General features: G+C 43.9%; 2 protein-coding genes across 3 annotated transcripts; both read right to left on the bottom strand.

Moving 5' to 3' along the window:
• Positions 1 to 1,540: 1,540 nt before the first annotated feature.
• On the bottom strand, positions 1,541 to 8,136 carry LOC138632566 (Golgi reassembly-stacking protein 2-like). The gene is made up of 10 exons (XM_069718225.1): positions 7,967 to 8,136; positions 6,778 to 6,858; positions 6,474 to 6,677; positions 6,305 to 6,391; positions 6,062 to 6,192; positions 4,988 to 5,120; positions 4,418 to 4,532; positions 4,206 to 4,313; positions 3,663 to 3,827; positions 1,541 to 2,458 (listed from the first exon to the last, which is right to left on the bottom strand). The coding sequence occupies exons 1-10, from the start codon at positions 8,027 to 8,029 to the stop codon at positions 2,196 to 2,198; spliced, it is 1,350 nt and encodes a 449-aa protein (XP_069574326.1). The 5' UTR covers positions 8,030 to 8,136; the 3' UTR covers positions 1,541 to 2,195.
• Positions 8,137 to 10,791: 2,655 nt separating this feature from the next.
• LOC138632565 (glutamate decarboxylase 1-like) lies at positions 10,792 to 27,541 on the bottom strand. Of its 2 annotated transcripts, XM_069718221.1 has the most exons (17): positions 27,301 to 27,540; positions 26,163 to 26,279; positions 24,181 to 24,237; positions 22,641 to 22,778; positions 21,840 to 22,082; positions 20,501 to 20,591; positions 16,208 to 16,320; positions 15,934 to 16,049; positions 15,481 to 15,560; positions 15,332 to 15,386; positions 15,125 to 15,241; positions 14,977 to 15,041; positions 14,800 to 14,878; positions 13,580 to 13,729; positions 13,216 to 13,323; positions 12,916 to 13,005; positions 10,792 to 12,765 (listed from the first exon to the last, which is right to left on the bottom strand). In XM_069718221.1, the coding sequence occupies exons 2-17, from the start codon at positions 26,236 to 26,238 to the stop codon at positions 12,592 to 12,594; spliced, it is 1,752 nt and encodes a 583-aa protein (XP_069574322.1). In that variant the 5' UTR covers positions 26,239 to 26,279; positions 27,301 to 27,540; the 3' UTR covers positions 10,792 to 12,591. The 2 variants fall into 2 exon arrangements, with proteins under 2 accessions (XP_069574322.1, XP_069574323.1); XM_069718222.1 differs by lacking the exon at positions 24,181 to 24,237 and having other exon boundaries at positions 27,301 to 27,541.
• Positions 27,542 to 27,686: the final 145 nt, after the last annotated feature.

Below are 27,686 nucleotides of genomic sequence, written 5' to 3'. Positions count from 1 at the left end.
AATTCAGCTCTGAAATGTACAGTAGTGATAGTTTCAGCTGATGCAACAGTCAGAATTTATATAAGGTTCACATTTAGTAGAGTAAAAAATAAAATGTTAAAATTCACATGGAAAATTCAAACATTAGCTGCCAGGAAACAATCAGACCTCTGACCAATCACGGCCGTTCTTCAATTCAGACGATCCAATCACGTCTTCTGCCTCAAACTCAGGTGAAAAAAAGTATCCTGCCTGTTTTCAGCCCCGATGTGTAAAGTTTGAATGTTTCTATCCTGAAGCATGGAGCCAGACATGAACAGGATCATGGGGTTGAATTTTCTTATTTGTGTGGACTTGAATTAAGGTTTACATTTTATACAGTTGACACTTTGCGCTGTGATCACAGCCGCTGACACTCGACTTGTATGTAGTTTAGTGGGAACGCAAAAAAAAAAGTGTATTTGCTAAATTATTCCCACATTGACCCTTTGGAGACTCCGTACACACAGAAGAAATTTAAACCGCAAAAATTCAGACACTTATTTGTCTTTTAGTACAGCATTTCTACATCAGGTGTTCAGAAAAGGCTAGAGGTCAAATGTTCAACTGCTGTGAAAAAGCATCTCTACTAATCTCATAATGGCTATAATAACATGCTTAATCATTGAATCATCTGTAACCGCTGACGTCATTTCCCCATTTAAGGAGCCACAGGTAGTTTAGTCGACCTTCTCACCTGTTGCAGTCATCCTGTTTGTTTACCTGCTGCTGACAAGATATTTCCCCTCAGTATATTTCACCTGTTGTAGCTGGCTGATTCAATCATGACTCAACTGATGCTGCTTTTCTTCTGTTTCAGCCACAAAGTGCAAATATTTTTTTTTTTTTTTTTTTTACCATCTGTTGTTTCCATCTGCTGCTCAGCACAAATGCTCAACCTGTTTGGCTTTCTGTAAACAAATCTACAAATTTCACCGAGCTCTCACGCCACTCGTTTTTTTTTTTTAGTCACCATCTTTTTTTTAGTGTCTAACGGTGCATCGAGGCGGTAAAGGTGCATTTAAAAGTGTAGCAACCAACACTGTCGACTGTTCATAAAGACACACGAGACATTTAGTGAAATTCATTTGGCTTTATTGCTCGCACTGTGCGTCCTGTATGTTTTCAGAAAGTTTGGTTACAGTGACACCTTGTGGCTGAACTGCAACTCTGACGACCGTTTCACTTGGGCCACGCCAGGAGATCTGCTGTGTTTCTAATCACCTTGCACCCACACACACACACACACACACACACACACACACACACACTGCTCAGTAGCTCATGTACATGTAAACCTCCGTCTCCCCCCGGCATGACCTGCGGGCTCTTTGTGGTGGACGTGTGGATTATAGCGTTCTGGTTATATGTGGGTACACGCGGTACAAAGGGGACTAAATCATTTCAAAACACAAAGGTGGTGCAAAATAATGCAGATTCATTCATTGGGTGGAGACACTCGTACAGCGATTTCAACAGAAATTAATACATGTTAATCAAATTAATCTACTGGTCGGGGGGGTTTTATTAACTAATGACGTTGGAGCTGGACGATGAAACAAAAATCTAAAACCGTGATGAGAGTCATGTTTACTTTTTATTACAGCAGTGGATCACTTCTCTTTCCCCGTGTGTCCAGATTTCTTCCCGTATGAACTTCTGGACTAATTGATTACAGCCACCCTCACTTTAACTATGTGGGATTCATTAAGTAGGTAAACACAGTAAATCCAGTTTATCGCCCAGCCCCATTAACATACACCGTTTATTAAAAAACAAAACAAACAAAAAAACAAGTGTGCCAGATCAGAAGGGAAAAAAATCCTAAGAGAGTTCTTTGCCTTGTAACTGCAGGAGTGCGAAGCAAACTACAAACCGAAGAGCAGACCTCGTCTTCCTCAGACAGTCGCCAAGGCAAGCTGCAGTGCTACCAGTTCCTCGGCGTCATGACAACACAAACAACGGTCGAACCGGTCTGCAGCCGTCCTCCGTCCTTCATCGCTGCACACCAGCTCGCTCACCCAGAACCTCCGCATGCTGACCTCCGACCCGTGTCTGGATTGGTGCATCTGTCCCTCTTGGCCAAATAAATAGAAAAACACAGAAAGACAGATGGGAGAAAGAGAGAAACTGGGTGTGATTTAGTTTTAATGGCAGGTGGAGTCTTCTTCCCCGCGTTACGACGACGGTAGCGTTGTTTCCGTCGGGGTCGGTGATACCGTGGTGCTGGCTGAGACGGCTTCTGTTCGGGCGGCGGCGGCCGCCGGGTCGGTCGCAGGCGCCGCCGTGACTGTAACGGAGGCCAGGGGGGCGGGGATGGAGGTGGGCAGGAGGGGCCCCACGCCCTGAGAGAGGAGGGAAGGCAGCTGGGAGGGCAGCATGGCGGGCAGCGGGGGCAGACCGGGGAGGTTCAGGGGTGGAAGTGGAGCCAGAGGTGGGACTGATGGGAGTCACACAAACACACAAAGAAAACAACAAGAGTTACTCAGAAATAAAAGTCACAACTTGTGAATTACTCTCATTCTTAAACAAGTAGTTGAGAAATATGCTTATTGGCCTTTTTTGTGTTGCGTCTCCGCGGTGATTACACGACGACAGTCAACAGCTGCTCAGCATAAGAACTTTTTTTTGTACCGTTTAACCAAACTAGATGTTCCATGTTAAGTACTGAATAGTTGCTTGTAGTAATTAGATTCACTTCCTAATGAGATACAAGCTGTTGTCTTCTCCAGGCAGCGCAGGCCACCGCAAACGACGCACGTCCAAACATCCAGCACACCCCCACAACTAAATGAACGCGGGACAATTTCATTCGGGCACGTCCTCCCGTCAGCGTCATCTACACAAGGGACAGGTCCGAGGTGAACGGGAGACGACGCGCACTTCTTTAAAACGGGTCAAAAGACGGAATCATCGCGGCGGCGGCTTCCCGAGACGGACGGCTAACCGTCCGTAGTCGCCCAGAGCCTGAAGCGATGCCTTCAGGTGAGTTAAAGGCTTTAAAGGAACACCGATATAAAACAACGTCTAATTACCAAAAATGATTCCAGTTCGTTTTGCCGGAGCTCCCCTCGCGTTAAATGAACAGATGAGAGAAGTGCCGATCATCTCATCTGACTCTCGGGAAGAAAGTCGTAACCCTTCGGTGTGTCCCAAAATGTCAAACTGTTCCTTTGACGGTGTCCGTTACAAACACCGACGCTACTCGTGTACTCGCGTGGCGTGTGCTGTCCAGCAGGCAGTCTATGGATTTATACAGTTCTTCATCTGAATGCAGACTGATGGGGACCAAGACGAGAAAAAGTATCAGAAGTCAAACTAAGTCGACTCGACTGCACAGTGCGAGGTCATTGGTTGCTCACGTCTAAAAGTTGTAGCCTCTAAAACCAAAAGACTTTTTCGCCCTCGTTCGGCCTCAAACTCCTCAAACTATTCAGTGTTTCACAAGATAAAAAGCAGCAAAGACTGAAAGAAAGTAAAAAAAAACAACAACAATATGCAGAAAGCTGCCGTTTCTTCGTGATCCTGTTCATCTCAAACCCCCTCACGTTCAACCGGACCTGCACGTTGTCAGCCACGTGTACGGACCATGGAAACATGTCTGATGTGTGCAGGTGGTGCAGAAGGGGAGTGTGCGTGCTCACCCGTCGTTCCTAAAGGTGGCGGTAAGCTGCTGGTGGCTGCTAGTGACATGGCACTGAGGTCTGGCAGCGGCAGGTTGAGGTTGGGGAGGTTGGGGAGGTTGGGGAGGTTGGGGAGGGTGGGGAGGTTGGGGAGTGGAGGTAAGCCAGCTGGGAGGGGCATCAGACCTGGAAATACACAAACACACACCGTACTCAATCTTTTTTTTTTTTTAAATGACAGTTTACATGAATCTCCATAAAGTGTACCGGTTTGTTGTCGTGAAGCCACTTTGGGAATGTAGCTCCAGAGAGGAGAGAAGTGTGAAGTCGTTGATGGGAACAAACTGGTTTTGTACACGTGTGGGAACATTTGACATAAATACAGAAGTGTGTACCGTGTACACGGAGACCTGCTATTGGCTAATGAGGTTAAGGCAGACCTCTCTCTTACTGTCTGGAAGGGTGTGAACAGACAAACAGCTGTAGGGCCTCTGCTGCCCCCCCCCCCGGCCTTTTCCAGCTGTGCAGTGCTGGAAGCTGATTGGCTGAGCTGTGAATGTTTACCTGGTAGCGTGGCGGCCGGGTTGAAGCTGGTGGCGGCGGGATTCAGTGGAGTGAGGGGGGTCAGGGAGGGGTTGGTGGAGGAGGGGAGCAGGGGCACTGTGGGCAACCCTGGAGGGGAGGGAGGACAACGTTACAGGTAAGATATGAGCACGACAGAGTTTCTCCAGTCACACATATTCCGGTGCACCAATCTCATATTTATGAATGAATACCTGTCTGCAGCTCACTGGGCATGGTGGGCGGGGCTGCGCTGATTGACAGGCCGGACAGCGAGGCTTCAAGGCCAGACGGGACAGCGGGAGGAGGGGTCACTGCTGAGAGCTGCACCTGAAGGAGTTAAAGAGAGAACATGAGGGAGGCGGAGAGAAAGACGCCGCCATCAAACCCATAAGGTCACATTCATCCAAACGGGCGATTAAGTCGAATGAAAAGCATCGCTCTCTGTCTCTGTCTGTCTCTGTCTCTGTCTGTCTCTGCTGCTCGGCTGCAGACACAACGAGGAGAGCGTGTGATGGACTCGCACAAAAAAAAGACAAGATACAAAGTTGAAGCTTTTCACTGCCACACTCACGGCACACTGATGGAGAAGTTGTGGCTGAAGTCGAGAGTGATGAAGCACCACAGACCGCAGCTCTCCGTGATGACGAGTAACATTTTAAAGCTCTAGAAATCCTAACACACGGGTACTGCTGCTTTTCAGCACGTACATTCACATCTAGCGGCAGTAAACAGCGGCAGAGTAACGCGATACGAGTTTGGAGAACACGCAGTGTGAGTCTGACCTCGGTGAATCCATCCTTCAGTGGACTGACGGGCTCGCTGGGGGAGTTTCCAGGGAAACTGATCTTCTTGCCCTCCTCAAAAGGCCGGGTGGGGATCCTGTGGAGGTATCCGTAGCCGATCCCACAGCCCAGGCTGGAAGAGGGGAGAAATAATGTTCAGAGTCCAACCGACAAACCGGAAGTGTTTCAACCCGTTGCACATACGGCTGCACGATTCTGGATAAAATGAAGATCTTGATTTTTTTTTTTTTTTTCTCACAATTTTTTTTTCAATATCTAAATATAAACTTATAAAACATGATGGTGCCAGATACAGGACATCAACTTTGGAAACTTTGGATTAAAAACAATCCAGGTCTCAGTCTCTGGTCTTCTTTATTTTCCTCACTGCTGGTTTGTGCTGCTCTGCGTCATGTGACGTAAACCACCTTGTTGGTGGTTGAGGGAGCTTGTTTTGATGCAGCTGATGTCCTGAACAAAAATGCGGCAGAATCATTGCAATTTAGAAATGATGTCTAAGGGATGGGCATTTTAACCCAAACTGCTATTCGAAATTCGCTCTGAACGAGTCGATTTTTCATCGAATAGTCGTCTTTGCATGTTTCCCCGTGTTCGCACCGGGATCTCTTTACCTGCGAAGCTCCGGACCGCTGAGAGCAGCGTGTTCTTCTTCTCCCCGTGTTATTTAATGCTGCTATTCACTGCAGCGTGGACGACTCAGCTGCAGGCTGATGTATGGAAACTTATGGAACTCTCACATCAGCTTATTTCTGCAGCCATTGATCAAAACATGAACGGCTTTCAGCGACCATTACCACAGCTTCCACGCTGACTGAAAACAATATCCGCAGGATGTACCTGTCACTCGCTACTGATCCTCTAAAGCAAAACAAAACCGAAAGTTTAAATGAGGCCAATTTGAGACGTTGTCAAGTGAAAATCATGAGACATATTTATTTGAAAGTAAACCAACTCTTAAATGTTTGCTTCTCACGCTACCTGTCAGTCTAACAGGATGCGAGTGTGTTAAGGTGTGTGTGTGTGTGTGTGTGTGTGTGTGTGTGTGTGTGTTACCTGCCCTCTCCTCCCCAGGCGGTGTTCGGTGTAATGACCACCTCTCTGCAGTTGTCAGTGTCTGTGTTGTACACGTACAGCTTCAGGCCTTTCCCCTCGTGGCTCTCTATCAGAGAGAACAGGTCCTCGGACTGCAGAGGTCGAGGTGGACCAAAGAAGGAGACGGAGTCACAGTAATCATCGTCAGGTGGAGAGTGCGGGTATGAGTGACTGTGGCCGAAAGTTAAAGTGCTGAAAACCAACCTCATTCATAACGGTGTCGGCTCCAATGATGTAGTCCGTGTGCGGCCGCAAGCCGGCGAGAGCTGCCGGGGAATTAGGCTCCACTTCCTGTTCCAGAGAGGAGACAGACCGCTGCTGTAGCACATAAACCGAGTCAATGCGATCCAGACGGGCCGTTGCGGCTACTTACCAGCACGTGCCAAACGTTCTCATTGGCTCCCTCAAAGCTGCAGAAGCGAATGGAGACGCCGAGCAAGCCCTGCCCCCCCCACAGGTTGCTGGGTGTGACCGTGGACTCCCGCAGCTCCAGAGTCTTTGAGGAGTACACCAGCATCTTGACGGGTTTCTCCACACTGGCTTTGAGCAAGTCCTTCAAGGTGTCGTTGTCCTTGTTCTGCAGGAGGAACGAGACGAAGACGGGGCAGCCATGACATACAGCGTCTTCCTTGTGGATCACAGTCGGTCTGATTAGACACGCTTCCGCCTTTTCTTACCAGCCTGGTGTTATTGATGGAGACGATGAAGTCGAAGAAAGGCTCCAGTCCCGCTCGGTGTCCGGGCGAGTTCTCCTGAACCTGCGTGAAGACGAGAGACGATCTGAGCTGCTGGACTGTGACGCTGGACTGTGACGCTTTCGGCATTTCGTCAAACTCAAAACGCAAACTGAGCCGAAGCCTTCAGCGGCTTTCGAGGGAGCGACTCTTGCAGCAAAAACAGATCAGTCAGATGTGACTCGGGCGGTGACGGGACGTAGCCGAGGACTGAAGTACAAATTTGAGATATTTGTATTAAACTTGAGTATTTCCATTTCATGCAACTTTACACTTCTGCTCCATAAATCTGAGGCAATTATTGTATTTTTTTTTTATTCTCCTAAATGTCTGACAGCTTCAGTTGCTCGTTATTTATAAAATATCCTTTCTGTCAGTAAAAATTATGCATCTAAAAATACGGTGACTTTGAATTGGTCTGATATCGTGTCGAATTAGATGTTCCTTTATGGGTCGAGGAACACGTTTTACATCGTTTCTCTGAACTTGTTGATTTATTTATTTTTTAGATACGTGGTTCTTACAGAACAGAAAGGATGTGATCTTGAAAAAGATCTTATACAACCTGATGAATTATTGCAGATAAAACAAAGCAAACATGACATAAAGCAGTTAAAACAAGCAAAACCTTAAATAACGACGGTATGAAAATGCACATCGCGGCGTTTAATGCAGCGTGAACGTTTACTTTTGGTTATTCAAGTACATTTGGCTGATAATTACCGACATACTTGAACTGAAGGAAGGTTTTGAATGCAGAAATGTACCCGAGTACTTGTTCTACCTGGAGATCTTGATCGAAGTCAGGATGTACACAAATAACTTCACGAGGATTATCAACTGTGCATGCGGACAAACAGGTTATGAGATCCTCCCCTGCTCTGTCGGGACAGACCCGGCCCGCCCGCGGTCCCTTCAGCCGGACTGTCGTCCAGGTCAGCAACAACCTCGGCTCCTGAAGAAGCTCGATGTCACCTGATAATTCAGGACTGGGAGGACGCAGGACTCCGTGTTACCCGGACGGAGGCCACAGCCGTCCTCCTCGGCCTCGCGTCAAAACACGGAGCCGGGACTCCTCCGGATGCTAAGCTAACAGCTAACAGCAGGCTGCGTGAGCTTCAAAGAAACTCACCCGGAGGACGTGGTAGCCCTCGGAGCCTCCTCCCGGTATCTCCACGCTCTGCGAACCTCCCATGGTGTCGCTCTTTTAAGGCTTTTTGAGGTTATTTCGCGGCAGCTCGACGGCCAACAGAGGTGAGACACCTGAGCGCTTCCACACCGGGTACACGTCGCCAAATGAATAGCCCAGTGGTGCGCATGCGCCGTTACGTGGCAGGAAGTAACGCCCTTTCAAAATGTCCCCAAAAACAAATTCCTGCCGAAATTCAAAGAGCTCATTCATATCAAAGAGAAGAGTTGACAAGCGGGTCGAAAGTCATATTCTGCCGCATTAAACTTGATTAAGTTAGCCTGCACAATCAGCACTTTCAATAAACTCCAATTATAAAATGACGTGTGCTCGTTTTACACTTTCTGATTTAATTGAGCTCCCTTTACAGATTTCTTATCAAGTGCAAGGGAACACTTTCCTGCCAGTTTGTTGGCACCTTCTAGAAAAACCTAATTAAAATAGAGCAGTAAAAACCAGTAACATTGTGGGTACAAAACAAACTGGCAGACAGCAACAAACCCCGGGACCTTCTTCCTTTAAAAAAAACCCAAACCACATCATATCAGATACACTTGATTAATTAATTAATTAAGAAGTCCATTTACAGTATGTGCATGTTCATATTCTCTTCACACACAACTAAGCAGACCGGAAAATTTGAAACTCAGCTTACTTCTGCTGTCTCTACCAGGTCGTCTATATCCCTCTGTATTTTATGTAGGTTATTTAGTAGCCTGTAATATTGTGTAAATTGGTAGTATGATATGTATTGTTGAAGTAGGCTGAATCTACTCCCACGTCATCTCATGCTTACAACAGGCTACATACAGAACATTTACACAGCCTGCATACACTTCTAAAACATTATAACATTATAATTAGAAAACTAATTCAGTGTTTACTAATTCAAAGTCTTAGAATTGGGCTCCTGAGGGGTTTTAACAGGCTTTTAACAAAATAATATCCAGTAGGTTTATTTACACTATCTACAATAGGCAGCTGATTGAAACCACTCTTAAAAGTGAGGTCATCTTTTATCCCTGAAGCTGCTTTTCTTTTGTTGTATTGAACTGCAGTGGATCATGTATCTTTTCATCTCCTATATAGGGCAGAGAGCAAAGCTTTAAAAAAATAAAACATCCAGCTGCCTTTTGCCTTGAAGAAAGAGTGAGTTTTATAAGTTCTACATACATTATTTCCATTAATAATGGTGAGACTCACTTAACATTTGTTATATATTCTGCTATCAGTAAATCTCACAGCGTAAAGCTCATCAACTGAGTTGTGAGCCCGGCAGTAGTGCTCGCATTGTTTTAATATTGACTATGACAATAAAAAATATTATTTAAAATATAAATAAATTCCATCACCAGTGCATAAAAGAATACCAATAAAAACAAGATAAATGTTGTAATAATAAGTATAGTAAAAGAGAAATTGAAATGTACACCGAAATTTTCATGATCTTAAAAAGTGAAAAAAGTAAAATTGCACTTAATATTGAAAAGGTACTATTAGCTCTTGGATGAACACACCGGCCACCGAAGTATTTCTGGTGGATAATGAGTAGTTATAGTTGATAATTATTTACAGAGCATAATGTGCTTTCAGTGCACTGAAGAACTGAAAGTAAGGACACATTATTGTTTGACATTACAAATGGTTGCTTTTGCAATACGAGGCTGATCCCTTTTTCAACGTGTAAAACAGTCGTACCAACGGTAAAATAATGAAACCACATCAGCATAACTTCAGCCCATTTAGGCTACATGTCCCATAACCCCTTTCTACTTCCTGCATCAGTGCTTCCTGTTTCCTATTCTCTGCTGACACGTTATCTGTCTTCATGGTCAGAAACTTGTCTGTACTTCTAACAGAAGACTGATGCTCTGTCTGTTTGTCCTGTCTTTCTTTCTTTTTCACATTACAGCAGATTTAATTAAATATAATGCAGTAGCACACGCAAACAGGCCATGAACATGTAAAATCCAGACGTATCCTTCTGTATGTATTAGCATGCTGATCAGTTTGGTTCTATTTTAAGATATTAACACCATGAAAGCATTCATTCTGGCTCTATCGTCCTTCAGGGGATTGTGCAGGCGGAGAGTCACCACCAGAGGGCGCTGGCAGCACATCCCCATTGCAGATCTCGATGAAGACTTTGAGCTTCACTCCACAACCTCTCCTCCGATGTTTCTATGCCCTCTATCTAAAGACGATGAAACACTGGAACCAATGCGTTGGTTTCTCTACGAAATGGTGTCCTAATGAGACTGAATCACATTATACGTATAGATTGCTTCAGGGAAAAACAACAGAAAGATGTGAGGAAAAAAAGGGAAAGACAGAGGAGTAAATGAGTATGGGAGAGGAGAGAAACGAGATGAGGAGAAAAAGAGAGGAAAAGGAAGAATAAACGTGAGAGGGAGCTGGAGAGAGTAGTTTCATGCTGGAGAACAGTCAATTCGACACACAGCTGGGGGCCAAACAAAGTCGTCTCAACGCAGAGAGGCAATAATGTGTGTGTGTGTGTGTGTGTGTGTGTGTGTGTGTGTGTGTGTGTGTGTGTGTGTGTGTGTGTGTGTGTGTGTGTGTGTGTGTGTGTGTGTGTGTGTGTGTGTGTGTGTGTGTGTGTGTGTGATGAGAGACGCTGTTCAGATGTAGAATTGGATACTTTGGAGTAGAAACAAAAATAAAATGTCATATTTTAAGGGTACATTTTGTGCAGCGCCAGAAAAGATGGCTGAGAGATTTGTGTTTGTGTTTCAATAAGTGCGACTCAGTTTTCCCTTTAATAGACTTTATTAAAGATCTTAAGATGGTATGATTCTGTTAAAGTGCCTACTGGAAACGTTCCCTTACAGCCAGACTGGTCAAGAGTCATTGGCCACATACAGTACACAGATGACCTTAAATATGATTTATGCAACTGTGCCATTCACATATGGTCCCTAATTACCATAAATACTTTGTTAACATAATATTCTTATACAATACACATCCATTTACACTGGAAGAAAGAAAGGTGAACATTGTGCAAGGACACAGACAGGAACCCTTATACAAGATATTCCACTGAGCTCCCGTAACACTGAGAATACAAGTAATATGTATTACAATAAATATACTATATTACAGTAAATGCATTGGGGTTCACACAGATACAACGATACTTTCTTCCCAGTCTCAAGGCGAGAGTACATTCTCACACCCTTGTGCTTCTCGCAAAAAAATAAAAGCCCGGCATGACAGCCAGGGAATTATACAGACTCCATTCTTAATCTCATCAGAAGGCCAATCAGTCATCTCAAAAACATTCAGTCAAAAAAAGACTCACAATCACAGAAAGAAACACAACATAGAAATTGCATCGCCGTCGCAGCTCAATAGGTAACATTTTACAAACACCTATAATCTATAAGAAGGTTTACACGAAGGACAATGGATTTCTCGCTTCCCGATTCTCTTTCTTTGGCAGACAAAATCACTATAAATAAACTTTACTCGACTCCTGTGATTACATTTACAAATGTATTACCATGTAATACACATAAAGATACATTTACAATAAAATACCTGAATCTGCAAACAGTGGAAATGCAATAAATATTTGTTCTTATCTAATCAAATATTCCTATTTTAACCAGGTTATAAACACATATGTCACGTGATTGCGTGGGACAGACAACGAGCCAGCGTTTTCACAAGTTAAAGGTGGTCACAGACTTGAAGACATTTTAAATCTTAATCTTCTATGAGGGGAAATATTGCAGACTGTAGCTCAGGAGGTTACTAAACCTCCCCTCAGCATAACACACTTATGCTGTGCACGTTAGACTATTTTGAACACAGTGCCAGCCTAAAATACACAACAGGGTACACGCTCATTGTGCCACATGCACACCTGCACAAACACACACACACACACACACACACACACACACACACACACACACACACACACACACACACACACACACACACACACACACACACACACACACACGCACACACACACACACACACGCGCCACGTCAGGGGGTTCGGACACAGGTTGAGGACAAATAGATCAGAGAATAAATATATATACTGTACATCTAAAAGCACCAGTCATTCATTAGTGTGTAGCAAATGCATGACACAGCAAAATAACTTGATGATACTTGTTTTGATCTGTGCCCTCCCCCCCCCCCTCCCCTTCCAGTGTTTTACCGCATTCACACATTCATGCACTCACGTGAAAAGACAAACTACTTTGGACAGGAAACTAGATCACACACACATTAAAAGATTCCACAGCACATGTTTGTTGTACCTGCTGACCTCAGATAATGTTTTTATACTTTGTCTATTGAAGCGGTGGTCAGAGCTCGCAGGAAACTCAGCGTCTCTCTCTTTACTTTCTCTTCGTCTGTGGAAACATTTAGAGCGCTTCAGTCAAAGACACGTTGAACAGGAGGAATCTAAAACATGTCCCATCATTTCTCTGTCTGCAGCACTCTGAATGTTTTACCTCAGTGGCCTTTGAAATACAACAGATAAAAGACTACGAGTACTACGAGAGCAGCGATTGGCTGACTGGTCTACAGGTCGTGACCCAGCCTCTCGATCTCATCGATGAGGAAGTCGATGTCGGACTGGGTCGCCGCGGGGTTGGAGACGACCATACGGAAGAAGTTGACTTTGTTGCCCTGAGGCTGGTAGCCCACCATGGTGGTCCCTGACTCCATCATCATGGCCTTGATCTTTGGCGCCACCTGGTGGGGAAAAAAACAAAAAACAAATCAGTCTGCATCGAATGATAATTCATGAAAACTTAATTTATTGGTTGTATGAATGAAAAATACAGAGTAAATGTGAAAGCCGATGTTGGTGGGATAGTCTGAAATTGAACGTGGGAGTCGCACCCTGTGGAGTTTTTCTCGCCTCTCATCTCCGTCTGGCATGCCTCTCAGGTTGGGAGGAATGTACCAGAAACAAACGTTGGTGTGTTGGGGCTGCAGGCAGAAATAAACACAATTATTACACACACACACACACACACACACACCTCAGGATTTTTTTTTTTAATTCACACCAAATAAAATGAAAGATTGAGCCTTTTTTTGTTAATTAGCCCCCCAAAACGGTTTTGATTTAGTAAAATATTAAATGAACCTTTGTGATTGAAAATAACATCGATAGAGTAGAAAATGAGTCGAGCTCACCACTCCATCAAACACCATCTCATATCCCTCCCTGTTCTTGATCTTGTTGTACAGGTACTGAGACAGGTCCAAACACTTGTCAATGTGATGCTCGAACCCAATGGTGCCCTGCAGGAGAAACAGACACCTTTAGGCACTAATTACAATAAAATACACTGAGTATGAAGCTGTTAAAAAAATCATGACAGTTCCTATTGGCTCAAAGACACTTTTATATCTTCGTTAAAGAACAATTTAACCGGTGTGTGTGTGTGTGTGTGTGTGTGTGTGTGTGTGTGTGTGTGTGTGTGTGTGTGTGTGTGTGTGTGTGTGTGTGTGTGTGTGTGCGTGTGCGTGTGTGTGCGTGGCTGTCTTTCCAGTTCACCTTGGCTTTCCACATGAGCCAGAACTTGAAGATGTCGACATGCCGGCCGCACTGGATCGCCTTGTCCCCGGTGTCATAGGTGACGTCGTACTGTTTGTCTGGTTGGAACAGGTAGCCAGCGCACATGGAGTTACAGCCGGCCATGATCCCCTACAGACAAACATTAAGTACATGCAGTGTTAACGTTTCCTCCAAAACTCCTCCACTTAATGCGAAATTAGTGAGAAATTCACTGACCGCTATGAAAAGTAGAGAAATATAATCACGTAATATAGAAATGAATAGAAATGTTTTGTTTTTTTATCATAAAATAAACTGAAATAATTCAGGTACAATGCGTAGCAGAAAATAAAGATGAAACCTTGGTTATGGTTGTAAATCGTCTGTAAATGTTTTGATGCAGACGCTGTGTGTGTGTGTGTGTGTGTGTGTGTGTGTGTGTGTGTGTGTGTGTGTGTGTGTGTGTGTGTGTGTGTGTGTGTGTGTGTGTGTGTGTGTGTGTGTGTGTGTGTGTGTGCATGTCCTTGTATTCATTATATCTGTTGACAGTCACATTGTACCTTTTGGGGTCCCAAAACAACTCCCTCTAACATAAATAAAATGTTTACGGTGACAATTTGGTTTAAGGTTAGACTAAGTTTTAGATAAAGGTCACATATTTGACACTTTTTTTTGGTGTTTTATTTTTATGGTTTTAAGTCTAAACATAATTAAAAGACATCTTCTCTCTTCAGCTCCTCTCTGGAGCTCCGTCAAGAAAAGGTTGTTTTGTGTCTGTGTTTTTAAGGCACATTTATAACAGTGACCCTGTCTTCTGATTGGTTGACTCTTTTCTGAGTGATGCACGCCATGGCCAATCACAGGTCTTCTGTGGAGTCACTGCTCAGTGTGTTCTTCCATATAATTGGAATGTGACATTAAAATGTGCTGAGAGGAGACATATGACACGAGTGTGAGTTTGTGACATCGCAAAGATAAAGAAGTCAAAACGGTCAGTCCGAATGGCACCGCTACTGAATATGGGCTGTGTGTATTGTTTTGATGGACTGAGCTATTTGACATTTTCCCTGTATTTATACGACCGAGAACGCTTTATGATCAAGAGAGGAAAGGAAATCTGAATTTATCCAATATGGGACCTTTACGGTTAGTGGTTGTGCTTAAGGTGAGGGTAAATCTCCAGAAAATGAATGAACACAACTGTGTGTGCGTTTCCGTACCTTCTCTCTGACCAGGATTGCTGAACACTGCAGAGGGACGCCCATCATCTTGTGAGGGTTCCATGTGACGGAGTTGGCCCTGCAACGTTTAATACACGAGTTAATGCACGATGTAGATTCACCGAAAGTTTGTTTGAAATGACAAACATATAGAGTCACTTGTTCCCGTGTCCTCACCTCTCAATTCCATTGAGCTTATGACGATGCTTCCTGGACATCAGGAGTCCGCCCCCCCACGCACCCTGAGGAGACAGGACATCACTGTCACAGCACGTACAGATACTAATGAAATACTACAGCAACTGATCCATTGTCAGCGACTCACATCGACGTGGAGCCACAAGTTGTACTTCTCACAGATATCAGCGATCTCATTGATGGGGTCAAACGCACCGTACACCGTAGATCCACCTGTGGCGTTCACAAACAGCGGCACATAACCCTGCAGGAGTCAACGCACACGACAGAGTCTTAGTAAGAGAGAAAAACGCAGAGAGAAGAACGTAAAAGAAACTCAAAGAGAGACACTGACCTTCTGTTTAGCATCAATGATCTTGGCCTCGAGATCTGCAGGGATGACCCTCCCTCTGAAAAAGTGTAGAGCAGAATGAAATCATTGTGGCTCTGTAGTTTACACATGCAGTATCTTTATGCAATTTCTGTCCTGAATCCCCGACAAACCTCTCATCTGTGCTCAGCAGGATCACGTTCTCAGTGCCGAAGCCCAGAGCGGCTCCAGCCTTCTTAATGGAGTAGTGGCTCTGTGGGGACACGTCACCCATATATTTTAATCTGTCACTGAAATAACAGCTACATTCAAAAACGGTGGACATTTTGTGAGCTAATTGCTACTTGAGTTTCATCTCAGTTGCTGTCAAGTTGTCAAATGTGCAGTTCTTTGAAGACCAAAGTAGGTATGATGAAGGCAAAAATAATCCATGAAAATAGACAAAATTTATGTAAACTTGCTGTTTAGTACCTGGCTTTAATGAATGAGGTCAAATGAAGCAAAGCATCCACTTTATTAGATTACCTAAAGTGTGTGTGTGTGTGTGTGTGTGTGTGTGTGTGTGTGTGTGTGTGTGTGTGTGTGTGTGTGTGTGTGTGTGTGTTCGTGTGTTCGTGGACACGTACATGTTCAGAAGTGAAAAGGACGAGGCGGGGAGCAGCAGACATGCCCTTGGTCTTGACCTCGGGGAAATACTTGTAACGAGCAAACATCACACTGTACATGTTGGAGATAGCGCCCCCTATAGAGCAGACACAGACACATCAGCACCTTGGACAGCAGCATGCACACATACACACACTGTAATGCTCATTTTAGATCGCTGTTGATGAGGAAAAATGAACAAACAAACTAACACACACTTTTCTTTTATTTGGATGCTGTGATTCACAGACAGACCTGGTGAAAAGAGCCCGTCTCCCTCTCCGTCTGGCCAGCCAATCATCTCTCTCATTTTCTTCAGAGTCAGCTGCTCCATCAACACGAACACTGGAGCGATCTCGTAGGTGAACCTGCCAATCAAATGAGCGGTTTATATGAATGCAGTGCATCCTTCAACATAGCAACGATGTTTGAGGAATACAAGAAGCTTCTTCTGCACAAACAGATTAGAGAGCCCAAACATGGACACACACACACACACACACACACACACACACACACACACACACACACACACACACACACACACACTGAGTGGGTTTTCATTAGCTTTACTATAATTTCATCCACAGAGCACAGCGTGTTAGCTTGTGCTGACTGGACTAATTAAAAAGTGTCTGATAGGAGTCAGCCAGCAAACATTCATATTCAAATGCTTCCTAAATTCACTCAGTAGTTTAATTAAAGCACACAAAGCTCTGATGGCTATCTGTCAATCCTGCCAATCTGAGCCACGAGTCTGAATGGAGCTGATTTGATGGCCGAGGGAACTTGAATGTGTACGAGTGTGTGTACGTGTGTGTGTGTGTGTGTGTGTGTGTGTGTGTGTGTGTGTGTGTGTGTGTGTGTGTGTGTGTGTGTGTGTGTGTGTGTGTGTGTGTGTGTGTGTGTGTGTGTGTGTGTGTGTGTGTGTGACAGAAAGACAGAGAGGGCGAGTGTTTGACAGAGATAACAGCCTCTGTTGGCCCAGAATAGTCAGAGGAAGAGTCTATGAATTTCATTCTTTCATTAAAAGAATGAAAAAGAAAAGATTAAAAAAGAAAAATCACAACACAAGAAGAAGAGTCATTGTGAAGACGAGCTGGTGTTTTTGATGTTCAATGTGTGTCTGACCTCTCTGTCAGTTAATAAAAGATCAAATGACTGGAAGCTCAGCAGACGAGAAAAGAACCAAACTCACGGAGAAGCTAAAGTAGGTTAAATGTGTCACAGAGAGCCGACTCCTTCAGCGAGGCCGGAGCTTTTGCTCTTATTGCTAACTGACAAGCCATCTCGCCGCCTCCTACACTCCCCCTCAGGCCTGATCCCTGTTTAACCTGTTTCTAATGAGGCCAGTTACACAACAGTCCTCCACCTCCATCCCTGGAGTCCCCACCACCACCTAAATCCACACAAAAGCTGTAGCTGCTCTCCTCTTCCAGTCCTCTCTGTTGTCATCAAAAACAGGTTTTTAAACAAAGCGCTTTGTAGTTTGGGTAGAAAGTACGAGAGATAAAGGCTATGAGGAGGAGGGGTGGGGGTGGGGTGGTGTGTAGGGAGACAATGCAATGAAGGAAACTGTGACAAAGGACAACAAAGAGATACGAGGGGGGTGCAATGGAAAACATGCACAAAAAGCAAAAGAAGGCAAAAAGAAGCAGCTGGAAATAGATAAAGAAAAGATAAGAGCGGGAAAGCCAAGGTTGAGGACTGAGAGATATTGAATTAAAAGCAGCACGAGGAGGAAAAATAAGAAAGAGAGTTTTTTTCTTGTGTAATTATTCGCAGTAAGAGCTCACCCACGGTCTAGATTTGATTTGAGCATTAGCTTCTAGTCAATACACCAAATCAAGCATTCTGGGCTTTGACTGTGATCTGCAACAACATGGGATGAATTCACAATGAAGACATAATGTCTCATTTTTCCGCCTAATTTCAGAAATATAGTGATCTTCGATATGTATAATGATGGTTTATATAAGGCAGAGAATATATTTAAAAACCTGGATGTCTCCTTCCTTTTATCTTCAAACTGATCCTGACCACAGCAACAACAAAAAAAGGAAGCACAAAACCAGTGCACCTTTTTAAAATTCTCCTTTTGTCTGAGTCATTCCACGCTGTAATGACAATAATGGCGATCATTATCACAATCAGAGCCAATCATTGGTCTTTTCAGGGTGAAAATTACCCCTCAGTCACCTGCCCGTCTCCAGAGAGATACCCTAAATACCCTTATTATTATCATCAAGGGCACTCAATGTGTGTGAGTCTGTGTCTGAGTGTGTGTGTGTGTGTGTGTGTGTGTGTGTGTGTGTGTGTGTGTGTGTGTGTGTGTGTGTGTGTGTGTGTGTGTGTGTGTGTGTGTGTGTGTGTGTGTGTGTGTGTGTGTGTGTGTGTGTGTGTGTGTGACTAACCCTCTGACCCCCAACCACACTCCCCTTCTCAGCCCCTCAGAGGACCAGTGAGTCAGACTGTATCCACAGGGACAATAGAGCCAGAACGAGGACTCCGCAGGGAGCTGCAGCAGCCAGTTTCCACATTGTAACAGGGTTTTCTGTGCAGCCCGAGGACATTGTGTGTCAGTGTGGGGCCCAGCTGGCCTATCTGCTAAGACCAGCTCACAATGAGCCTGCAGTCAATGGACTGGAAACCCTAGCTGCCGTATCTGGGACAGCCAGAGCTGGTGTGTGTGTGTGTGTGTGTGTGTGTGTGTGTGTGTGTGTGTGTGTGTGTGTGTGTGTGTGTGTGTGTGTGTGTGTGTGTGTGTGTGTGTGTGTGTGTGTGTGTGTGTGTGTGTGTGTGTGTGTGTGTGTGTGTGTGCGTGCGTGCGTGCGTGTATGTGTGTGTCATTATGAAAGTGTGCGCAAGCGTGTTCAAGTGTGGGAAGTCAATGGCCCTGTCTCTCGAGGCATTCTTCCAAAAAGAAGATTAGATGGGAAAGTTTTTCAAACAGAGGGTGCGTTCCTAAGCTAATGTTTTAAGAAATTGGATAAATGAAGTGTCTCGGTTTTCCTCCAGCTTTCAGTTTATTATCCTCGCACAGTCTTTTCTTTAGCAGCCTAGTTTGGGAGTAAAGATAGAGATCACAACAGTAAGAGAAGACTTGTCGTCTGCTGACTGTTTGGTCTGTGAAGACTTTCGTGCTTCACACGTCCTGCTGTCTTTGCAGTTACATATCAACTTGCAGCTTAAAACTCTGAGATGTCAGCATTTCTCTACATCATTGTCACCATGCAAACTCTTCCAGATACTGATGAGAGATTCTGCAAATAAATCTGTTTACTGCTGTTAGTCAGGTTTCTTTTCTTCAGTCTCGAGCTCATTTGTCTCGACTGTCAGGACTTCTGCTGCTTTGGATGCCTTGTCCTGATTTGTCTCTGTAAAATGCAATAAGTTGATTGACAGATTAACTGTTACAGCACTTATGACCGTTGTTTTATTTTCAAGCAGAAACTAAACACATCTCCTATTTCCAGTCTATACATTATGAAAATTGGCTGCTTGTCTGCAAGTTGCGTATTAGTAGAATAATTTGTTTTGACTTTGGACTTTGGTCAGACAAAACAAGTCATCTGATGATGTCACCTGAAGCTTTTAGGAAAGTGTGATAAGCAAAAACTAATACTTTATAGACTAAATGGTTGGTACATTTTTGGTTAAAGAAATAGGAAAATTAAATGATTATGAGTTGTATCATGGCTATGAACTAGCAACAAAATATAATAGTAGATTTATATTGTACATAGAGCAATGATATCATAATTTTGATTGAATTTTCTTGTTTAAGAAATCATAATTAATTAATTAATGAAATTAAAACGACAGATTTATTCTTCCATCCACTGAGTGAAAGGGCTGTAAACATTAGGCTGGTTTTCTGCCAGTAAAAATGTGTGTGTGTGTGTGTGTGTGTGTGTGTGTGTGTGTGTGTGTGTGTGTGTGTGTGTGTGTGTGTGTGTGTGTGTGTGTGTGTTGTGTTTGTGTGTGTGTGTGTTTGTGTGTGTGTGTGTGTGTGTGTGTGTGTGTGTGTGTGTGTGTGTGTGTGTGTGTGTGTGTGTGTGTGTGTGTGTGTGTGTGTGTGTGTGTGTGTGTGTGTGTGTGTGTGTGTGTGTGTGTGTGTGTCTCTGTGTTGAGAGTGTGTGAAGTTGATGTGGTTCATGCCCTCTATCAGACTAGGCCACCATGTAACTGTGACCTGAGATCAATATGCAATCTAACCACCCTTTGGGGCTTGGCTGCCTCCGATATACAGTACAGCACAGTGGCAGCGTACCATCTGTCAATACACCGTCTCTACAGGACAAATCAAACATTTTCTATAAATCGGCCTCAGAGGCTCGTGTACCCCGTGTTGGAGTGATCTCGGGGCAACACGAGAAGCACTTCCGTTGGACCAATATATGATGATGCCTGCAGGTTATTTCCAGTGGCCTAGAAACAGGAAATCTCCGTGGTCCCGACACAACATATAGAGGTCTTTCCCCGCTATAGATAGTTGTGTCATCCACAAACACACAAGCCAAGAGACCAGTATACATAATGACTCACATGTTGGTGTTTGCGGTGGAGGTGAGCCACTCTCCGGCCAGACCAATGATGTCCAGACCGCAAGATAACTGGTTGAAGAAGCGTGGGTGACCTACACAGAAACAACATACACATGCTGTCTTAATGACGGCATCATACTTAATAATGATGAACAAACTTAATATAATGATGAAGCAATAAGAACAGACACTGCCATGTCTGCATTGTCCTTAGCACTTGAGTTTTATGACATCATATGATGACTACAATGCCCTGGAAGCTAAATCTGACTTCCTTCCTAATAGTTTCAATAAATAATATGAATATAATCTACAAAATAACTTCATTTTTTTTAGTAAGGACACTCATTCCTGTTGTGTTTCCCTGGTCGACCATGATACCTATGGGATCTGACGTAGCACTGTTCAAGTGTGCCACAATTACATTGGTGCAGCTGTATGACAGACATTTAGACTGTAAGGTGCTTGCACACAGTGACCGTGATTCGGCCTGGAACCGGCATGCAGTCATGGATACAAGTACCATGTGGCTGTGGTATTATATGGATCACATAATAAACAGAGGCATGATAAGCAATTTAATTTAAAAAAAAAAAAAAAAAATAAAAAAGGTGTGTAATTATGTTGCACAAACTGGCAGCGCTTCTTAAAAGCAAGGGGACGCCACTTTTTACTTCATCAACACGGACAGTTCCTCCAGCCCGGGCCTCGCAAAATAAACTTCAACCACAAAACATTTTTTGGGAAGAAAAAAAAAACGGCATTGAGTTGGAGACACCAACTGTGTGATATATATAAAACCCAGGGGACAGTTTGTGTGTTGTCGTTTTTAACAGCTTGAAACAGCCCGTGTTCGGATCCCCTCAGGCGACACTTGCTTTAATAAGTAGGGGGGAAGGGGGGAAAGGAGGATGTCAACTGAATTACCAGGGGGACAATAAATAAGGCAGTCATCTTAACAGGCAGTACACTATGTGGAAAACTCTAATAGTTTGTGTCACGTTTACATCTGTACACTAAACATGTCAGTATTAATTTCAAGTGAAAACATTAACACATTTAAAAAAAAGGGCTATATCATCATTTTAGATGGAATATTAAAAGCCCATATATAGGCCTACCATTGAAGATGCAGTGTCTCCTTTTTAACAGAAAGACTAAAATAGCATTTTATATATTCCAGTGTCCTTTGCTATTTAAATTAACATACGCAGCCATATCAATTATTCAAGAGGCACATTTGAAGGATGATTTTAAAATCATATTCCCCATCTCATCCGGGGACTATTTTTCTTCTCTCTCTGCTGGCTCTGTGTGTTGAAGGTGTCCTGTGGACCTACCTGTCCGGACGCCATATTTGAGCGTGTCCCTGCAGTCCACCAGGATCTGCTCCAGGGACTCGGGCTGGTCGGACAGCTCCAGGTTGAAGCCCTCCATGCCCTCCAGGAGCTGGTGGGGGTGGTGGAAGTCCAGCACCTTGGTGGAGCGGTCGAAAGTCTTCTTGACGTAGTTCGTGAGGATGTCAACCACCTCCAGCAAAAACTGCATGGTAGGCTCCTCTCCATTTTTGGCTGGCAGTAGGTCTGAGAGGAGGAGGAATTCAAATAATTTAACACCAGATTGTTAATTAAGAAGTTTTTAAAGAGCTTTGCCATTTAGTCAGTATTAAGTTCAGTTTTAATTTGATTTCTAGCCATTTTTAGCTGGTTTTCCTTTCTGCTAATTGCTATTTTTTCTGGTCGCATAATGTAGTCTAATATTATTATATGTGGTCATACAGAGCAGAGAGAATATTAAGTTAACTTCCTGATAAAAAAAATTAAAAAAAATGCATTAGTTTAGTTTACAGTAACAACAAATAAATAACGCAATATCAGCCTCTTCCTTTTCTAAATGTTGGACGGACTATTTATTATAATGGCAGCAACTTATTTCCATTGAAAGCTAACAATATCCTACGTTATCCAGCAAAAACATAACAGCAATTGGGTGAGTCAACATAACCTATTTTTCTGGTTCTCTGAGACCTTTTACAGCGTTATTTTTTGTTAAAAGGATGATTTCATTTGAAGTAATAAGGTTAAAATGATCAATTGCTTATTTTTTGTGTGGTTTATCTAGCGCAAGTGGGATGTCCTCACCTCTGGCGAACAGGTTGGAGAAGTCGGTCTCGGTGTGGCGGAAGCGCGCGTCCCTGTCACTGTTGTCGCACGAGAGCAAGTTTTTCTGGCCCGCGAGCCTTCCCTTCTCATCCAGGCTGTTGTTCTTCTGCAGGAACCCTAAGGTGTTACACGGGGAGGAGAAGTTATCACCAAACACCTCCATCCCACTCACAGGAGAAAAGACCGAAAAAAAAAACAGAGCAAAATAAATGATACAAGAAAGAGAAATAACTGAAGTCCAAATAATCTCAGTTAAATGTGGGCAGCTTTTGAAAAAAAAAAAAAAAAATCCAAAGTCAGCTCCCAGTGGCCTTTCGTCTCAACTGCTTTTTCTAGGTGGAGGGAAAACTTATATAGGCCAAGTGGGTAGGCTACACACACACACACACACACACGCGCGCGCAAACACACGCACACACACACGAAGGAAGGGGAGGACCAGTATATGTGTGTGTGTGTGTGTGTGTGTGTGTGTGTGTGTGTGTGTGTGTGTGTGTGTGTGGGGGTGGCCACCTCACCCTGATACAACACAACCACACCCCGGCGGCCAGGAAGCACCCAGCCCCTCCTGCCCTCACACAGACTGATCGCTTCAGTTGGCAGGACAGCCCGCGGTGATGACCCATACAGCTCATAAATACACAGCCTATAAAGAAGGGTTAATGAAGAATGCACAGAGCCCTGAAGACGTCTAAGTGCAAGACCTGTATATGTTAGACTCCATGATTGATCCGTTTTTGCATACAGGCCCTCTCTGGGAAAAAGGGTGGGCCTAATTGTGCGTAAAACACTTGCAAGTCACACACACGCCACTGTTATCTGCAAGTGCGTAATTGATACATATATAATGGAAACGTATAACCTCCTCATTCATGAACGAACGTGGTTATCCATTTATTTATTTTTTTGACTCACAAAATTCCTTCAAATGATGGGGCAATAAACACGCCTTCAGTGTGACGTCACATCCGCCACTCTTCACTGTAAATTGAATGGAAAAATAACTCCAGAAATAACCGGATGTGAGATCAAAATATGTATTACTAGGCAGACGCTGCTCTTCTATTTCCAGGCTTCTCCTGAGGATTTTTTTTTTTTTTTTTCATCTCGGTGATGAAATGGAAAAGACGTGGGGGGTGCAAGGGGGCTGAACCGGGGCTCTCATCACCGGACCTACAGGCTAATGTCCACTGACCTTTAGAAGATGGAAACGCACAGTGACAGCCGAGCACGGCCCTGCGAACAGCCTCTATCATGGCCTGATTCAGAAGGCCTCGAAATGCGTACAATTATAATAACAGTGATAATAAATCACTGCGAGCCAATAAAAATAGGAAAGAAAAAGTGGCAAAAAAAAAAATCAGCATCACGGCCCCAGTGGAATTCAGTATTAAGAGATGTGTCCAATATATATATATATATATATATATGGTTCATCCAAAACAGCGTTAAGATGACAAGAAATTGTGACTGAAAATTTGTCATACCGGAACGATTAATGTGCGCAAACAAAACTTACCACAAATCTTCATCCCCAGTTTCCGCGTGCAGCCGTGCATCCACGCGTATTCGTTGGCTAAAACAGAATGAACGGTTGAGTTTCTGAGGTGGAGGCCGCGGAAGAAGTGGAGAGGCGGAGGATGGAGCACAGTGAGCACAGCGGAAGCGTGATGCGCGCGGCTCTTGGCCAGGTGTGCGATTCTGAAAACTCAGGTTGTTTTAGTATTTTATTTTAATGTGTATGTTTGTTTAAAAGAATTAACCGGCTTGTTTGTCTTTGTTGAGCCAGCTTTTTATTTATTACAACGCCCTCTGATCACAAGGGGATGAGTCTTATAACATTTCCGATTTAAGTTCAATCAATAGGGCCCGCGCGGCAAATCCACGCCGGCTCACACACCCAGCCAAGGGGCGGGCTGGAATTAACACCCGTGAAATGAGCTCACGGAGGAGGGCAGAAATTAATTGAGTGAAACACAGTATGTGACTGGAGCGAGCTGGTAATGTCTGCGGCCTGGAAGTCTATAGCAGGCTCGAAGCAGAAACTTATAGTATAGTGCATCACACACACACACACACACACACACACACACACACACACACACACACACACACACACACACACACACACACACACACACACACACACACACACACACACACACACAAACCCGAGCGTGGACATGCGTGAGCGGGAATGGAGCAGAAGCCAGACGGAATAAAATGCAGAGCGCACGGCGGCTAGAATCGGAGGCGAGGCGGAGAGAATGTGGTGGCATACACCTGATGGAAAACTTTCAAAAACAAAAACAAGTATTTAAATTTACTGGAGCAATCTCATTCCGAGAGAAACAGCCCGAGGTGCCGAGGCCAAGGCGCAAACACACACAGACGTACGAGCACGCACACGCACGCAAAGACACCACAAGCCGCCAGGCGTGAGATGGAGCGTGGCCGAGAGATAATGGCAACATCCAGCAGCAGCAGCAGCAGCAATATATACGAGCAAGTCAGACAAAACAAACATCTTTTCTTTTCTTAGGGACTTTTTCTTGGTACAAACTCACATTTAAAACCAGCCTGAGATTTTTAGAAATGTTTATACATATAAAATATTTCATTTCATAAAGAGAGAAAATATGGCATGTTTGTGCGCTGGCCTAAAGAACTCCGTTTTCTTTGACGTTTACCGAAGACAAAAACCTGCAATTATTTCCCTGCGTTGCACTGCAGATGGCTGCTCAAGTGGATTCTAATGGAGTCGATTATATGTATGTGACAAAGGCTTAAAATGATTAATTAACTCAACATTTATTAATGTTTAAAAAAAATGTGTTTTCTTTAAGAGCAACTAAAACATCAGCCTAAAACATTCAGGAAAATCAGAGAAAATTAATTAGTATAGAATAAATCATTAATAAATGCGAAATGTGGCGAAATCTTTCCAAAATATTCAGAATAATAAAAGCGCGCGGACAGAAAAGACAAAATATTCAAATCAGGATTATACTTTCGATTGGAAAATGCATATTATAAGAAAAACTGTATCAGTAAAATGCTTTTGGATCATTATGAATACCAGAGCTTTAATGGCGCATTAGGTCCGATGCTCGGCGCGCACTGCTGAGCCGCCAGACAGCGACAGGCAGCTGTGATGGCTCTGTTTTTAACCGGAATGATTAACGACGGAGCCCACACAGCAAATGGCCCGGGCGAGACTCCCTTTTATCAGACAGAGAAGCAGGGGAGAGAGAGAGAGAGAGAGAGAGAGAGAGAGGGCAGACAGAGGCTAAGAGAGGCGTGTGGGAGTGAACTGGGTTTAAACCTTTGTGCTGGCAATAGATCGCACTGCAGAAGTGTCTTTGAGCAAGGCACAGAGTGTGTGTGTGTGAGCAGAGGCTGAGCGCTGCGGAGAGGGACAGCCTTAACGAGAATGTACCCTCGGGGATCGATACAGCATCACGGGTGTTATTAACGGGGGAGATGGGTGTGAGGACCTACTTGTGGAAGGAGGTCTTAAATTGGCTGAGTTGGGGTCCTGGTCCCCGTCGGTGGCTCTGGGTTCAGACGTGGCCATCACTCCTCTGTTATCTGATCTCCAGCTGGGAAATAATTCAACTGCCAAAAAAAAAAAAAAAAAAAAAATGGTCCACTGTTATGAGAAGCTGTAAGTCAGTGTATTAAATTGAGACATACATTTTGAATATTTAGGCCAGGGTTTGATCAGAAAATGTTATCCAGGCGTCGTTATTGTGCGTCGCCGGGAACAATTTATCCCCAAATGGCGCATGAATGAAGCTGAGCAATTTGGAGGGAATTGCGCACGACGCACAAGGATACATAGGCTATTTTTGGAGATAACATAACGCCTACATGGGTATTCCTTTCATAGATAGGCTTCCATATGTGTTGCACTCAATTAGCCATTAAATACCCGCAGTACTCCATCTGACACTGATTTCCTGAAACATGTCTGGGTATTAAGATAATATAAATTTGAAAAAGTCGTTGTCAGGGAGCTGGACATATAAGAGCTAGGGTTCTTATGGATCCGGAAAGCCAAATAACAAATTGTCCTTTTATATAGTCTTGAGCAGAGCTGCTCCAGACCGTTAAAATCTTTCTGATAATCCACTGAGGTCGCAACAGATGATATTTCTAAGGAACAAAAACAACAAGATTAAAAAACACATTACACTCGACATAGTTAAGTTATTTTGGACTACAAATTAAAAGGAAAGATGACAACAACTTTCACAGGTGGTTTTAAGCAACAAATATTAATTACATACAATGATAATGTCCAAGTAAATAATCTACATCATTCATCTATTGACTCTGCAATCGATATTTCAATTAAATTGCGCGTTGAACGAGCATATCCCGTATCATTACTCAATGAGAGAGACAGACTGAACATCTAATGGATTCGTTCTGTCACCCATCTGGGACTCTTTTTCAAATGACACGTAGGATTTTATTATTTTTAGATTTTGTTAATTTTTTCAATTAAAAAGCTCCGATGTTTTAATCTACGAAAAAGACACGCGTTCAACAGCCACGTCTGTCTACGGGAAGAAATATGAAGCCTGTCTATGGATAACAGGAAGGGCTGAAATGAAATGAGGATGTATCTTACCGGCTCTGGGGCGCACAGGTTGTCGAGTCCAGAGAAACAATCAACTAAATGTTACAATTACCACCCAAAGGTGCGACAAGAAACAGTCCAGTGGCGGCGACGTCGGAATACCAACTAATAAAATCCCATCCAGCGGCGCGCAAGTGACCCTTTTTCCCTCAAGAACCTTTTTTTTTATTCGTTATTTATATCTCAGGCTCCGGCATGCCCATTGGTCTCCTCACGCAGGCATGAGTCACAGCCTTGCCTCCCTCTGACGACTAATGAAGCTTCCCTGAGTGCAACTGACAGCCACAATCCACTTTAAGAAGCCACCAAAAAAAAAAAAAAAAAAAAGGAAAAGGAATAACGGCGGTGACGTGCGTGCTCGCGCGTGTGGGTCTCCA

Source organism: Brachyistius frenatus, unplaced genomic scaffold (assembly GCF_029030835.1).
Source record: "Brachyistius frenatus isolate BFR_SWC_R1_liver_20210118 unplaced genomic scaffold, ASM2903083v1 Contig_188, whole genome shotgun sequence".
Lineage (NCBI taxonomy): Eukaryota > Metazoa > Chordata > Actinopteri > Embiotocidae > Brachyistius > Brachyistius frenatus.
This window is presented reverse-complemented; position numbering and strand designations above follow the sequence as displayed.

What these genes read in the sequence shown, in the direction of transcription:
- LOC138632566 (XM_069718225.1), bottom strand. Translation starts at nt 8,029, where the DNA reads ATGGGAGGTTCGCAGAGCGTGGAGATACCGGGAGGAGGCTCCGAGGGC. An exon ending in AGAACGTTTGGCACGTGCTG is followed by an intron (nt 6,392 to 6,473) that starts GTAAGTAGCCGC and finishes TCTCTGGAACAG; the next exon opens with GAAGTGGAGCCTAATTCCCC. An exon ending in GCCTGGGGAGGAGAGGGCAG is followed by an intron (nt 5,121 to 6,061) that starts GTAACACACACA and finishes CCCCTCTTCCAG; the next exon opens with CCTGGGCTGTGGGATCGGCT.
- LOC138632565 (XM_069718221.1), bottom strand. Translation starts at nt 26,238, where the DNA reads ATGGCCACGTCTGAACCCAGAGCCACCGACGGGGACCAGGACCCCAAC. An exon ending in TCCACCGCAAACACCAACAT is followed by an intron (nt 16,321 to 20,500) that starts GTGAGTCATTAT and finishes TTTGATTGGCAG; the next exon opens with GTTCACCTACGAGATCGCTC. An exon ending in TCCTTTTCACTTCTGAACAT is followed by an intron (nt 15,561 to 15,933) that starts GTACGTGTCCAC and finishes GTGTCCCCACAG; the next exon opens with AGCCACTACTCCATTAAGAA.